The following is a 15,672-nucleotide window of genomic DNA, read 5'->3' as shown; positions in this document are numbered from 1 at the left end:
GGGAAACCTTAAACTTATACAATGTTATATGTTAATAATGTCTCAATCCTGGAATGTGAAGTCAAGTGGGCCTTAGAAAGCATCACTACGAACAAAGCTAATGGAGGGCATGGAATTCCTGTTGAGCTATTTCAAATCCTAAAAGATGATGCTGTGAAAGTGCTTCAGTCAATATGTCAGCAAATTTGGAAAACTCAGCAGTGGCCACAGGACTCGAAAAGGTCAGTTTTCATTCCAATCCCAAAGAAAGGCAATGCCAAAGAATGCTCAAACTAGCGCACAATTGCACTCATCTCACATGCTAGTGAAGTAATGCTCAAAATTCTCCAAGCCAGGCTTCAGCAATACGTGAACTGTGAACTTCCAGATGTTCAAGCTGGTTTTAGAAAAGGCAGAGGAACCAGAGATCAAATTGCCAATAACCACTGGATCATCGAAAAAGCAAGAGAGTTCCAGAAAAACGTCTATTTCTGCTTTATTGACTATGCCAAAGCCTTTGACTGTGTGGATCACAATAAACTGTGGAAAATTCTGGAAGAGATGGGAATACCAGACCACCTGACCTGCCTTTTGAGAAACCTATATGCAGATCAGGAAGCAACAGTTAGAACTGGACATGGAACAACAGACTGGTTCCAAATAGGAAAAGGAGTACGTCAAGGCTGTATATTGTCACCCTGCTTATTTAACTTCTATGCAGAGTACATCATGAGAAACGCTGGGCTGGAAGAAGCACAAGCTGGAATCTAGATTGCCAGGAGAAATATCAATAACCTCAGATATGCAGATGACACCACCCTTATGGCAGAAAGTGAAAAGGAACTAAAAAGCCTCTTGATGAAAGTGAGGGTGGAGAGTGAAAAAGTTGGCTTAAAGCTCAACATTCAGAAAATTAAGATCATGGCATCTGGTCCCATCACTTCATGGGAAATAGATGGGGAAACAGTGTCAATCTTTTATTTTTTGGGGCTCCAAAATCACTGCAGATGGTGACTGCAGCCATGAAATTAAAAGACTCTTACTCCTTGGAAGGAAAGTTATGACCAACCTAGATAGCATATTCAAAAGCAGAGACATTACTTTGCCAAGAAAGGTCCATCTAGTCAAGGCTATGGTTTTTGCAGTGGTCATGTATGGATGTGAGAGTTGGACTGTGAAGAAAGCTGAGCCCCGAAGAATTGATGCTTTTGAACTGTGGTGTTGGAGAAGACTCTCGAGAGTCTCTTGGACTGCAAGGAGATCCAACCAGTCCATTCTAAAGGAGATCAGCCCTGGGATTTCTTTGGAAGGAATGATGCTGAAGCTGAAACTCCAGTACTCTGGCCACTTCATGTGAAGAGTTGGACTCATTGGAAAAGGCTCTGATGCTGGGAGGGATTGGGGGCAGGAGGAGAAGGGGATGACAGAGGATGAGATGGCTGGATGGCATCAGCGACTCGATGGACATGAGTTTGGGTGAACTCCGGGAGTTGGTGATGGACAGGGAGGCCTGGAGTGCTGCAATTCATGAAGTTGCAAAGAGCTGGACACAATTGAGCAACTGAACTGAACTGAAAACTAGGAAAAAAGACTTAATAGTGTTTAAATGGCAATACTCAAATTGTTCTATAGATTCAATATAATCTTGATCAAAATTCTAGTTGCCTTCTTTTTTTTTCCTTGTCTTGAAATGGACAAGCTGATCCTAAAATTTATTTGGAAATGCAAGGGACCCAAAGTAGGCAAAATAATTTTGAAAAAGAAAATCAGGTTTGGAGGACTCACACTTCTTCATTTCAAACTTACTACAAAGATAGAGTAATCAAGACAGTAATCAAGACAGGTTCTAAATATGTCTAGGAGAGACATCCAGATCAACCGAATAGAGTTGAGAGTCCAAAAATAAACCCATAGGGGATTCCCTGTCTGTTCAGTGGTTAGAACTCAGCATTTTCACTGCCGGGACCTGGTTTCCATCCCTGGTGGGAGAATTAAGGTCCCTCAGATCAAAATTGAAAACAAACAAAAACCCCGAAAATAAACCCATATATTTCTATAAGAATGACAAGACAATTCAGCACAGGAAAAACTGCCTTTTTAATAAATAGTGTTGGAATCAGTTGCATATCTACATGCAACAGAATGGAGCTGGACCCTTAGCTCATATCATACACAGAAATGAACTCAAAATGGATGAAAGACCCAAGTGAAGAGTCAAAACTATGGAGCGTAAAATCATGAGAGTAACATGCTCAGGAATTTGAGCTTTGTTATATGTGCAGCAGGGAAGAGAGAGGTTTAGTAAATGGTTTAACACACCTGCTGTTTGCTGTCTCTGTGCCGGGCCCTGTGCCCTCAGACAGCTGAAGCCTAGTGTGGTAGGTAGACACACCCACGCTGCCAGTTGCGACACACTGTGCTGAGCGCCATTATAGAGTGGGGTTTCGCAGCCACAGCACTGGTGACATTTTGCACAGTCTTTTCTGTGGGAGGCTGTTCTGTGCATTGCAGGATATTTAGCAGGATCCCTGCTTTCTCACACTAGACGCCACTAGCACTCCCCCAATCAAGACAATCAACAATCTAGACAGTCTAGACATTTTTACATGTCCCTTGGGGAGTGAAATCACCCCGAGTTGAGGGCCACTGTTACAAGGTAAGCAGAGTGAGGTTTTCTTTTTGCTGGAGGGTGCCAGTGAAAATAACCTGGACCCCTGAGAAGCCAGTACATTTTTTCCCAGTTACATCTTGGCTTTCTCTATTTGTTGGGGATTGGAGTCTCTTGGGCCCTCTACAAGGTGTATTTATCCTCTTTATTCTTTGCCTCCAGGCTGTGGTTGGTGCCATCAGAAAATTCCTAGAGGACACCCCAGACCTGCACCGAGTCTACACCCACCATCCGCTCCTGCTCAGGTTGTTCCTGCTGCATCCAGAGCTGATGAGGAGGTTTGGGCACTGTGTCCTGGAACTTTGGTTCTCCTGGGAAGAGCGCAGCTGTGAGGAGCTGGACGGTGTCCCATCTGCTGGGCATCCCACCCTTCCCGCCAGCGTAGCAGCCCTGTTTCACATACTTAGGAGCAGCCCCAGCATCCTACTCATTTTGCTAGTAGGTGACCACTTGCTCATTTCTGCAGTCAGAGGTGGTGGGAGCTGGGAGCTGGTTTCCTGAGGTCAGGAGGCACTCGCAGCTGCTTCTACCCGACTCTGGACTTATCACTGTTTCCATGCTTGTAGGAGGTCTTTTCAGCTGGCAGGTGCCTGGTAAATCCATACCCTTTCCTAAGTCTGATGGATGTCTGCTCACTGAGAGATATGTGCCCCTCTAATCCCCAGGGGATATACCTCTGAAATGCTGACCTTTGTTACCATTCCCTCTCACCTCCCTGTCTTAAGTATATTCTGTTAGCAAGGGTTTGATGTCACAGGGGACCCCCGGGGCATGTAGTGGCAGATGTCTGATTGGCAAAGGGACTCAGCCTCTTTTATGTCATAATTCTCAAGATAATGTTACATATGCAATACTCTTCTTTGGCCATACCCAGAATTTTTTTTATCAGGAGTTTATTGCATATTCCAATGATTTTTTTGTGTGAAGTAAGACATTCCTATAATTTCTGTCAGGTTCATCAGTTAGATAAGGAAGCTGCTTGTTTGCAGTTTCTCACACACTGGCTTTAATTCCATCTATTTTTCTTTATTATTATAGAGATAACTGCTGTAATATATATTTTTTAAAAGTAAATTATTTACAGTTGACAATTTGTATATAGTGACCAATTAATGTGACTAGTGGCAGATCCCAAACTGCCACTGTAGTTTAGAACCCCTGCCTTCAATGCCAGTTCACTTACTTGCCCCCTGTCCCTTAGTCCTAGAAGAATGACACAGCCCTTTAGAGGAGAGTGGGTGTTCTTTTGATATTCTTATCATCAATAAATATGATTCCCTAATTTTATTGGAGTGACCTTGGTGGAAATAACACCTGCATATTGTATATCTCACATCCTTAGTCACCTTCTGTCCATATTCACACTCACACGTACACACCCCCACTCAGACTTAAATCTTCACCCTCTGTCCCTGAGATCTGTCATTTTGTGAAATCTCACATATGTTGATTTGATAGGGGCCACATTCATGCTTTGGCTCAAATTCTTCCTTGGATAGGAAGAAAAGGGAATAAGGAATGGGTTAAAAATAAACCATTAGCGCATAAGGAAAGAAAACAAGATGGGACACAGAGTAGCCATGGACAGAGCTAAGATGCTGGATTTTCTGTGACAGATAAAGTATTCAGGGTCAGTTCCTCACACATAAGTATTTATAAACCTTTGCTGACCTGTTGAGTTAGGGATCTGAATAGATCTAAGTCTTTCAAAAAAGAAAAAATTCAGATCTTCTGAGGAAGATACTAATCATTGTATCTTATTTTTTTCTTTTTAAACAGATTAAGAAATAGTTTTAGAAAGATTTGCCCAAGGTCACAAGAGTTAAGATTGAAACCCAGGTTTTGATTCCCTATTGTTTTTTCCAGTAAACTGAGCTAAATCTCAGGACAAGAGAGAAACCAACCCTGACTCAGGGTTTCATCTAATGGGAGAGCTGTTTGAGCACAGGGAAGAATTAGACCTAGTTCCTGGCCCATGGGCCAGTGGGGGACTCAGATATAACAAACCCCTAACAACTGAAAGAAGTCTTCTCTGAGCTTTGGTTTCTTCATGTCTAAAATGGAGATAACATGGGGATAAATGAAAGAATATATAGGAGCACTCGTGGTATGCTGTACACAGTAGACTATCATTCACTGATTCCTGACTGACTCTGAACCAGATAAAGAATCTTAATCTCAGAAAGGCTTATTGAGGGCCTTCCCTTGTAGTCCATTGGTTAAGAATCTGCCTTCCAATGCAAGGGACGCAGGTTTGAACCCTTCTTGAGCAACTAAAATCCCACATTCCATCTGACAACTAAGCCACAACAAAGACATGATACAGCCTAATAAATAGTTTTTTAAAAAAGAAGGAAGACTTATTGAATTCTGAAGGTCATATAGCTAACAAAGGTCATGACCATGACCGGAGCCTAAATTAATGAGTTTTTTACTAAATTAGATCCTAGAAACATCAGTGTTAAGAAAGAAGAGCAAGGAACAATTTTGTTGTTTGTTCATGTGTATAATTCCTACCATTGCTTCCCAGCTTCTAGCTGCAGGAGGGGAAAGAGTCTAAAAATATGTGTTGGTACCAATTTCTGTTTCTGATGTGGGTAATTAACAGCTGAAAACAAAACTGTTAATTGCCACTCTTAACAACGGGTGGTCTTTCACATGGGTTGTTTATATGTAAAAAACAGTGATGTCATAGAAGCTCTGTTTGTTCCCTGCTTGGGGCATGTCCCTCTGGTCGGCCCAGTCCCAGAGAGTTCTGGATGACTCTGGACAGGAGAGGCTTCAGAGGGGGCCATGCTCCACCCAGAGCCTCCTCACTCACCTATAGGGTGGGGTGCACCCTTTCCCCTGGCATTCATCACAGCTGCCAAATATCTAAGTAGCCCCCTTCCTTTGGCACTTTTAACATTCACTAACTTAGGTTTCTAAGAGACCAGCTTTGGCAGTCAGACAGCCATGTGCTGGTGAAGGAGCAGAACTAGGAAACTAGTTTGGCTGTGGGTCCTGTGACCTTAGACAAATCACACCTCATCTGACTTCAGCCTCATACTCTATAAAGTAAAAAGGTTGTTGGAAATGAACTGAAGTTCCCTTTAGCCTTATTCTGAGAGCCTCTCCTTCCAGAGATGTTTTCTGAGTCTCTGTGTGCATGTGTATGCGCATGCTGTGTCCAACTCTTTGCAACCCCATGGACAAGCTCCTCTGTCCATGGAATTTTCTAGACAATAATACTGGAGTGGGTTGCCATTTCCTACTCCAGGGGATCTTCCCAACCAAGTCCCTACAAGGTAACAAAGATGAAGCCAACCTCATCCCTGCCCTTCCTTAAATCATAGTGGCTATAGAATTTATAATGCCCCTGCTTTCTTGACTGGCAAACTAGTTAATCTGTCCCAGTTTGCTGCTTTGAATAACTGGAGTGACAACTACTGGGAAGAGTTATCATGAAGATACAGATGATGTATAAACAAACATGTAACTACAGTTTAAACACAGAACAATACCTGACATTATTAGGTCCTGATTGAGTGATTGCTATTGATGTTGTCAATAAAAATTAATCAACAGTCTATCTCAGAAGGAAATGACAAATTTATTTGAGCCAACCCGAGAATTATAACCTGCTAGACAGTCTTTCAGAAATCTCTGAGGGGAATTCCCTGGCAGTCCAGTGGTTAGGACTCGGTGCTTCCGCTGTAGGGAGCACAGGTTCCATGCCTAGTCCAGGAACTAAGATCTTGAAAACCATGTGGTGTGGCCAAAAAAGATAAGTTAAGAAAGTAAAATAAAAAGCTCCGAGGATTGTCCTGCCCATAAGAGGTCAAAGTACAGTGATTTAAGTTTTTGAGACAAATGGTTAAATGACATATTATTGATCATTTACACAATTTAAATCTATACATACAAAGGTAGTAGTGGATCACAGGTCATCATGGTCCCTTGCAGAGTTAGGAAGGAAGTTATCCCCTAAAGACTTACAAGTTGTGACCCTTGATGAGATTGAGAAAGAATGTTATCTCCTAAGGAGGTCTGGTTAATTCAGATGCAAAATACACACTAAAAGGGGAGGAAGAGGCCCAAGCTAGCAAAGAAAAATTTTATGTTTAAATGTTTCTCATTGTGCCATAAAATATGAATTATTTCATCAGTATTATAGTTGTTTCTCTGGCAGATGTGGGGGTTTTTAGAGAGCCAAGCACAGACACCCCCGTGCTACCCAGTGATCAGCACATCTGGGTTTGTCTGGCCGGTAGCCTGTAATCATGGTTCTGTGTGTCAGGAGCTAGGCGTCTGTGTGTGACACTGGTTTCGTGGCACCCAGCGCCCTCTGCTCTTTCAAAAGGAATTGGCCTGTTTGAGCTGGAAGGTGACAGGAACTCTCAATGGGATAGTCTCTGGTGTAGCTTCTGCTGACTTCCCCTTTAACATATACTTATTAACTCTGAAAGCAAATAAAAAGCAATGTTCTTTCCAGCCTTCTGAAACCAAGGCCTTTACTCCTTGGGGCAGAAATAGCCAGATGCCATGGTGGAGATGGGGCCTGATCTGGTCCTTGCTTCTCTTCCTGTGTCCTGAATCTGTCCTAACCCATCCTGTGCTTGCCCTGTGACATCTCCACCCCCACCCCCTTAGTAGAAAGAGCTCTGGGCTTGGAGTTGGGAGTGTGTTAGTGACTCAGTCATGTTTGACTCTTTGTGATCCAAGTCCTATCCTTGGGACTGTAGCCTGTCAAGTTCCTCTGTCCATTGGATTCTCCAGGCAATGATACTGAAGTGGGTAGCCATTTCCTTCTCCAGGGGATCTTCCTGACCCAGGGTCTTTTGCATTGTAGGCAGATTCTTTACCATCTGAGCCACCAGGGATTCAAATCCTAATTGTGCCACTTACTAGTTTATGTGGGCTTTGGCACATTACACAATCTCTCTGAGCCCCTGTTTTTTCCCATTTAGGATGGACTTGTTTGACAGGATGATGTATGGTAGGTCCTGCGTAAGTGCTTCCTTCCCCAGGTTCTGTGACAGCATCATTTGGGGCCCTTCTCCAGCCCTTCTTCTTCACTGCTCAACTGTCCCCAACTATAATGCCCTCTGAGCTCTGGCTTCCTTCTCTCCTGCTCAGGACCTCATCTGTTCCAGTCCCATGGACATAGCCCGCAAGGTACTGATTGTCCTGAAGACCTTTCTGAGGAGGAATGAAGATGTCCAAGTGGGCGGTCTCATCCGAGGCCACTTCCTGATGATCCTACAGCATCTGCTGGTGGAGCATGGGTCCTCCCCCTCAGGAGGTCAGCCTGTAGCTGCTGGAGGCATGTTTAGACCTGAGGGAAGGTCATGCAGGAGTGGGCATCTCTACTGTGATGAGGTCTGCTTTGGGAGAGAGAATTGGAGTTTTTTCTGCAAAAGAAAAGTCCGGCCAGTGGGGCATTAAGCGAGAAACTTTTATCTCCTTCCTCTTGTGGGAGAGTGGGTACTCAACACTGTGTGTGTGTGTGTGTGTGTGTGTGTGTGTGTGTGTCTGTGGTTTGAGTGTGCTTATGTTTCATGTCTGCATGGGTGGGTGTGTTTGATGCATGCATACCTATCCCCACCCTGCGAAGCATGTGCTCAGAGCTATTTGTCACAAGAATGGCAGCCCCTAGTTGGGAAGAAAGAAGCAGTAAATGTTGGGGAGGTGTAGGATGCAGCAACAGCCAGCAGGGGCAAGGGAGGGGGCGGATCTGTGATGGATTGGAACTCCTGGTAAGATCTAAAAGGATGGTTTCCAAATCCAGAATGGGACTCCCTGGAGTCACAGAAGCTTGATATTTGGTATAGTGTGAAAGGCTGGGATTAGTCTGTTTTTTTCCTACTCTTAGAAAGTTGAACTTTTAAGTTTTCAAGCAATTAAGAGGAAGTGGGTGGAGAACTATGGCTCATTTTGTTCATTTCTGTTGAGGACGGAGGTTTGGAGGCATGTTTAAGGGGATCTCAGTTCAGTTCAGTTCAGTCGCTCAGTCGTGTCCGACTCTTTGCGACCCCATGAACCACAGCACGCCAGGCCTCCCTGTCTATCACCAACTCCCGGAGTTTACCCAAACTCATGTCTGTTGAGTTGGTGATGCCATCCAACCATCTAATCCTCTGTTGTCCCCTTCTCCTCCTGCCCTCAATCTTTTCCAGCATCAGGGTCTTTTCCAGTGAGTCAGCTCTTCACATCAGGTGACCAAAGTACTGGAGTTTCAGCTTCAACATCAGTCCTTTCAGTTAACACCCAGGACTGATCTCCTTTAGGATGGACTGGTTGGATCTCCTTGCAGTCCAAGGGACCCTCAAGAGTCTTCTCCAACACCACAGTTCAAAAGCATCAATTCTTCTGTGCTCAGCTTTTTTTATAGTCCAACTCTCGCATCCATACATGACTATTGGAAAAACCATAGCCTTGACTAGACGGACTTTTGTTGACAAAGTAATGTCTCTGCTTTTTAATATGCTGTCTAGGTTGGTCATAACTTTCCTTCCAAGGAGTAAGAGTCTTTTAATTTCATGGCTGCAATCACCATCTGCAGTGATTTTGGAGCCCCAAAAAATAAAAGATTGACACTGTTTCCACTGTTTCCCCATCTATTTCCCATGAAGTGATGGGACCAGATGCCATGATCTTAATTTTCTGAATGTTGAGCTTTAAGCCAACTTTTTCACTCTCCTCTTTCACTTTCATCAAGAGGCTTTTTAGTTCCTTTTCACTTTCTGCCATAAGGGTGGTGTCATCTGCATATCTGAGGTTATTGATATTTCTCCTGGCAATCTAGATTCCAGCTTGTGCTTCTTCCAGCCCAGCGTTTCTCATGATGTACTCTGCATAGAAGTTAAATAAGCAGGGTGACAATATACAGCCTTGACGTACTCCTTTTCCTATTTGGAACCAGTCTGTTGTTCCATGTCCAGTTCTAACTGTTGCTTCCTGATCTGCATATAGGTTTCTCAAAAGGCAGGTCAGGTGGTCTGGTATTCCCATCTCTTCCAGAATTTTCCACAGTTTATTGTGATCCACACAGTCAAAGGCTTTGGCATAGTCAATAAAGCAGAAATAGACGTTTTTCTGGAACTCTCTTGCTTTTTCGATGATCCAGTGGTTATTGGCAATTTGATCTCTGGTTCCTCTGCCTTTTCTAAAACCAGCTTGAACATCTGGAAGTTCACAGTTCACGTATTGCTGAAGCCTGGCTTGGAGAATTTTGAGCATTACTTCACTAGCATGTGAGATGAGTGCAATTGTGCGCTAGTTTGAGCATTCTTTGGCATTGCCTTTCTTTGGGATTGGAATGAAAACTGACCTTTTCGAGTCCTGTGGCCACTGCTGAGTTTTCCAAATTTGCTGACATATTGACTGAAGCACTTTCACAGCATCATCTTTTAGGATTTGAAATAGCTCAACTGGAATTCCATGCCCTCCACTAGCTTTGTTCGTAGTGATGCTTCCTAAGGCCCACTTGACTTCTCATTCCAGGATGTCTGGCTCTAGATGAGTGATCACACCATCGTGATTATCTGGGCTGTGAAGATCTTTTTTGTATAGTTCTTCTGTGTATTCTCTTCTCTGTGCCACCTCTTCTTAATATCTTCTGTTAAGGGGATCTGGAGGAGCTGAATCCTTCCTTTTCAGGGAAGGAGAAGCCACAACTAACTGATAATAGTGTTTAAGAATCATGAGAAAAAAAAAAGAATCATGAGATTTCTTGGAAACCCATAGTGGAAAGACTTTGAGCCTTGGATTCAGATTTGGGTTCAAGTCCTGGCCCTGCCAGTGGCTGTGGGACCTGGAAGATGTCATTTAGCCTCTCTGGGCCTCAGTTTTCTTAACTGTAAAATAGAAATGACAGTCCCTGCTTCCCATGATTTTAAAGAGGATTAAGTGAGATAATGAATTCTCTTACCCAACCCAGAGTTGGCACTCAGTCTGTCAGTTGCCCCTTTTCCAAATAAAGAAGACAGGAAATAGGGGTAAAGCCCAATGAACTATTTACCGCTGGTTGGGTGGTGGTGGTGATCTGTCTGTCAGTTTCCCTGACCAGCTCTCCTTGTTCCTAACAGCCTCTGGGAACCTGCCTTTGCTGTTGAACCTCCTCTCCTTAGTGCAGCTGAGGAACGAGTCAGAGCAAGAACTGGACAGCATGGCCATGAAGCTGCTTCACCAAGGTGCTCTGGTTGCTTGAAACAGTGCCTGAGGGCCCAGGGCTGGGTGGGCTGTGGGTCAGCCCTCATAGCACTGGCCTTGCTCCTTTCTTCCACCGTTTCACCTTTTGGAAGAAGCTGGTGGGTCAGTCTATTCCTGTGGGCTTCTCTCTCTTTTTTTGAGTAAGAAGGTTTATTTCAGGGCCATGCAAGAATGGGGACTCATGCCCCTCACAACCCCAGACTCCCCGAAGGATTTCAACATAGCATTTTTAAAGGCAACGTGAGGGAGGAGGGTTGCAGGGTATGTAATCAACTAACGCACAGTCCTCTGACTGGTTGATTGCCTATGGGCTTCTTGATAAAGGACCTTCCAGATCTTCTGCTCGTTCTCTGGGAATGTTAGGAAAACAAAAACCAAAACAAGTCACTGCAACAAGCTCCAGAATCAAGAAGGCCTGATTTTGTTCTCAGCTTAGTCACTAGTTATGCAACCTTGGGCAACCTCTAGCCTTTGTGAGCCTTTGGTTCCTCATAAGTAAGATAACAGTGTGTACTGATTTAGGGTTGATGTAAGGAGTAACTTTAAATGTAGAATGCCACAAGGTGCTTGGCACAGAGTAGGCCTTCAGTGGGTACAGTCTGTGTATCCTTCATTTTTCCTGGCACAAGCTCTGTTCTCCACCTCACCCTGCAGCTGACTCAGGATCTAATGATCCAGTTCACAGATCTCTAGGCCTTTTTTCTCCCCATACCCCAAAGCTTATTAAGATCTTTTACTGCTCGCTGATGCAGCCACCAGTTCATAGGCAGCAACCTCAGGAAGATTTGTTGAGGAAAGCTTGAAATTATTAGGAAAAATGGTGTGTCTCCAGTCCCTGTGGAATGTCGTGTCCTCTGGCCACAGGGTAGTATGGTTTTTCCCTGCCTGGAGCCCAGATCTCCTCATGAGAAGATCAGTGTCCAGCCTGGCCTGGTGCTGGTCATTGCCTGCCTGTCTTATCAGGCGGCACTCAGCCAGGAGGGAGGTTTGTGTGTGACAAAAACAGCTGTCAAAAGGGCCTCTAATAGGGAGACATAACAGACTGAAACATATATGTGAAATGAGTATATATTTACATATAACCCTTGAATAGTTTTATTTGAGAGCATTGAGAGTAGAAGACTGTGGTTCAAGGGTGGGGCTATGGTTGGGAGGGGCCTGGTTGTCTGGTTGATCATGAGCCATGTAAAGTCAAGTGTGATATGGCTGCCAAAAAAGTGAATGGAGACTTAGGTAGGTTTATATCTAGGATGGTGGGGGCAGGGGAGCAAGGTCTGGTAATTCCCAGGAGGAAAGGGTTGTGCTCTGTAGATGTCTACCCCACAGTGTTGTAACCACTCTGATGAGGCAGGCGGAGTAGAGGAGGCATTTAACCTTGCTTTGAGAGATTAAGGGAGAATTCATGAGGGAGGTGAACTTTGAGCTGAATCTTGATTGCTGAATCAGAGGAAAGGTGTTAGCTAGATGGAGGTGGTATGAGAGAGAGAATGTGGCAAGTTTAGGGAACTGCACATCGATAGCTACAGACCTCCCCTGGGAAGGTGGTGAGTGCCTGTTGCTGGAAGAATTCAGAGACTTGATCGTCTTTCTGCTGATGGTGGCAAGTTGGCCTACATAACCTCTGCAGACTCTGCAACCTGGAGTCTGGTTGGCACAAGTGCTGTCAGAAGCTGCCTTTTGACCTCCTAAACTTGTGCAGTCTATTCGTACATGCACCTGGGGGTGCTTGCCTGATGTTTGTTCTGATGGAGAGTGTGAACATGTCTTTGGGTTTGTCACTGCTTCTTTCCATTGGCAGTAACATCAGGGACACTTGGTTTGTTCTTGATCCCCAAGACTGACATCTGAAATTAGCTGGTTGAGGGCCATTAGCTGTAAGAAGTGTGAGTGCTAAGCACTGGGGCTCCTGAGGACTCTGATCTCTTGCAGTGAGCAAGCTGTGTGGGACATGCAGCCCCGCTGACTCAGACATCCTTCAGCCCTCCTTCAACTTCCTGTACTGCAGCCTTCACCAGACCACACTGGGCAGTCAGAGAAGAGGTACTGGGGCCCGAACTGGCACAGTGAAGAGGAAGGGAGGGTGCTGGGCAGTGTCTGTGGCTCTTGCTGCCCTGTTCTTCCATCTTAAAAAAAATAAATAAAGGTGTGTGTGGCTGGAACGGATGGTCATAAGGTCCTTTCTGGTTCTGATAACCTTTGCTTCCAAAACGAAGCTGGGACCCTTAGAGCCTCCCAGGTGACCCTTTTGTTCATTCACAGAGCATATGTGGAGCACCTTCTGGGTACTAATTGAGCACTACCTGCTCTTCCCAACCCTCTGCAGCCGCTGCAGTGCTTCTGAGCAGCACGGCCCTGATAGAGCTTCTGGAGAAGATGCTGGCGCTGACCTGGGCTGAGGAGGGCTCTCCCAGGACCGGGCTCCTCTGCTCCGCCTGGCTGCTCACTGCCTCCTTGTCTGCCCAGCAGCACAAAGGCAGTCTTCAGGTTAGTTTCTAACCCCTGTAGCTTTGGGGCATGGGTGTCACTCAAAGGAACGATGAAGATCCGAGTTCTGGTCTCAGCTCTGTGGCTTATTACCTATGTAACCTTAGTAAAGTATTTACCTCTTTGAGCTTCAGTTTCCTTGCCTACAAAACAGGAGAGTAACATGCAAGGCTGTTGTCAGGTTGATTTACATTGATCCATTTAGCACACATGGATCACCTACATGCCAGGCAGTACTTTAGGAAAAGGGGAATAAAAAATGAATACAGTATACACCCCACACTTGGGGAACTTGTGTTGTAATCTTTAAGCAAAGCCTTGAAAGGTAAGTATTTTGTGCCAGGCAAAGGGGAGAGCATGCTAGGCAAAGAGGATGAGATGAGCACAGGTCTGAAGCTGTGCAAGTTTAAGACATGATTTATGTATTTGAAGAGTGGTGAGGTATCGCATGGCAGGGTGTAGGGAGTGGACTGTCCAGCTGAACGGGAAGGCAGAATCCAGCCCGTGATCTTGAAGTGGTAGGTGGTAAGCTGTGACGTGCCATACACATGGGAGCTGTCATGTGACTGTTGGAGAAGGCGATGCGGGGAATGGCGGCGCCATGGACTTATCCACAGCACCTCCTTTCCTCTCAGCTCCTCCCCCTTGTATGACCTTGGCATCCTTGTGCCCTGCATGGGCTCCTCTGTGGGCTGCTCCACTTTTGAGTGTTTCCCCTAAGGCTGGCTACTCCTGGTGGACGTAAACCATTGCCTAGCCCTTGAGGTATCCTCACTGTGCCCAGCTCTGTGCCAACCTAATGCCAGGCAAACACTCACTGGTATAGAATTGAAGTGAGTCTTAAAATTTTGGCTTCTAGACTTTCAGTAAACTGGCAGATCTACAGTATAGCAGATCCTCAGGTAGTTTCCAGTGGGGTCAACTTGGGATAGGAACCTCTCCTGCTTTTCTCTGTTGGGCCCACCCCTGCCCCTGCAGTCACCTGCCTGGATGGAAGCCTGCACCATGTCATCAGTTCTGCCCTGGCCCTCAGCTCACACCAAGCCAATCACCTAACTGCCTCTCCTCCAAGTCCTCCCCTCTGCCCTCGTTCAGGCCTAATCATTTATCCTCACCACCAAGGTGGCCTGTTGACAATCTGCTGGCCCCAGCCTCTCCGTCCCCCTGCCTCTCTATCCCCACGGCACTGTCTATCCACTCTTGCCCCCTGGCCACTCTCCTTCAGTACCTTTCTGTTCTCTCTGTGGCTGCTGAGACCCTTCCTACTAGGCCCCTCTGCAGCCTTACTTCCTGTCATTCTGCCCTCCTCTTCAGAGCACATGCTTGCTCTTTTCCCAGTTCACTGTGCTCTTTCACATCTCCTTACCTTGTTTTGTTTGATTCTGGTTTATTTTTAGTAGCTGTTATTTTTTGGACGGCTTTAGATTTACCAAAAAATTGAGCAGATAGCACAGAACTTGCACACAGCTTCCTCTACTAAGAGATTAGTATGGCACCTCAATATCTTTATACAAGTTGGTTCTTCTGCCTAGAACCTGCCAATTCCACCAGCCAACAAGCATTTTTGAGGAATTGCTTTGTGGAAAACTGTGATAGATCCAAGTGGAGGAGAAGCTGCCTGAAGGCAGCTCATGTTCTGGGTAAGGAGAGCAGAGCACACTCACAGCTTTGAGCCTGTTGCCTAAACTAACCCCTCAGTTTGGTCACTGCTTTGATGTCAAAGAGCACATTCACAGCGCTGATCCTCAGCTGTTCTTCACAATGGCTCTGGCAGGAGTGAAAGCAGGTGGTACTTTTCCCGTTTCACAGGTGAAGGACGTAAGACAGGCTGAGAGAGGTTCAGGGCAGTGACTTGTCCACAGCCACTCAGCTGGCAAGTGGCAGAGCCAGGATTTTGAATCTGGGCCATCTGACTCCAGGTCTGAGTTAGGTGGATGGTGGGCTGAGATAGAGACAGACCTGCAGATAATGCCAGGATCAGTTCCTCCCTGGTGCAGATGCTTTCTGAGGATGGAGGAAATTTGGGAGAAGCAGGGTTCTCCAGGTCTGGGCTTGATTTTCCTCCTCAAGCTCCTGAATCCAGGTGAGGTTCACAAGACCCTGTGTGGCCTTCTCTGTCCTTCTGGGTATGTGTATGAGATATTGTGGCAGGTTATTTTCTCCCCAGGCTCCCAGAAAGTGGGGGTTATGCCTTTACCCCATGCTCTGCCAGGTTCATCAGACATTGTCCGTGGAACTGGACCAAGTACTGAAGGCCCTCAGCGTCCCGAAGAAAAAGGCTGCACTGCTGTCAGGTGTGGGGCCAAGGGCCTCCAGCAGGGAGAAGAAAAACCTTTCCCCTAGATCCT

The 15,672-nt window shown here is 45.6% G+C and overlaps 1 protein-coding gene across 1 annotated transcript in view; it reads left to right on the top strand.

Moving 5' to 3' along the window:
* Window positions 1-15,672, top strand: part of MEI1 (meiotic double-stranded break formation protein 1) — a 56,889-nt gene that overhangs the window by 33,273 nt on the left and 7,944 nt on the right. Inside the window, exons 20-25 of the mRNA XM_055566291.1 lie at window positions 2,810-3,085; window positions 7,766-7,931; window positions 10,717-10,821; window positions 12,770-12,880; window positions 13,164-13,324; window positions 15,537-15,618. Coding sequence (XP_055422266.1) covers window positions 2,810-3,085; window positions 7,766-7,931; window positions 10,717-10,821; window positions 12,770-12,880; window positions 13,164-13,324; window positions 15,537-15,618 — 901 coding nt within the window. The remainder of the gene's footprint in view (window positions 1-2,809; window positions 3,086-7,765; window positions 7,932-10,716; window positions 10,822-12,769; window positions 12,881-13,163; window positions 13,325-15,536; window positions 15,619-15,672) is intronic.

This window comes from Bubalus kerabau, chromosome 1, assembly GCF_029407905.1.
Source record: "Bubalus kerabau isolate K-KA32 ecotype Philippines breed swamp buffalo chromosome 1, PCC_UOA_SB_1v2, whole genome shotgun sequence".
Classification (NCBI taxonomy): Eukaryota; Metazoa; Chordata; class Mammalia; order Artiodactyla; family Bovidae; genus Bubalus; species Bubalus kerabau.
The sequence above is the reverse complement of the archived record's forward strand: the minus strand, read 5'-3'. Positions and strand labels throughout refer to the sequence as shown.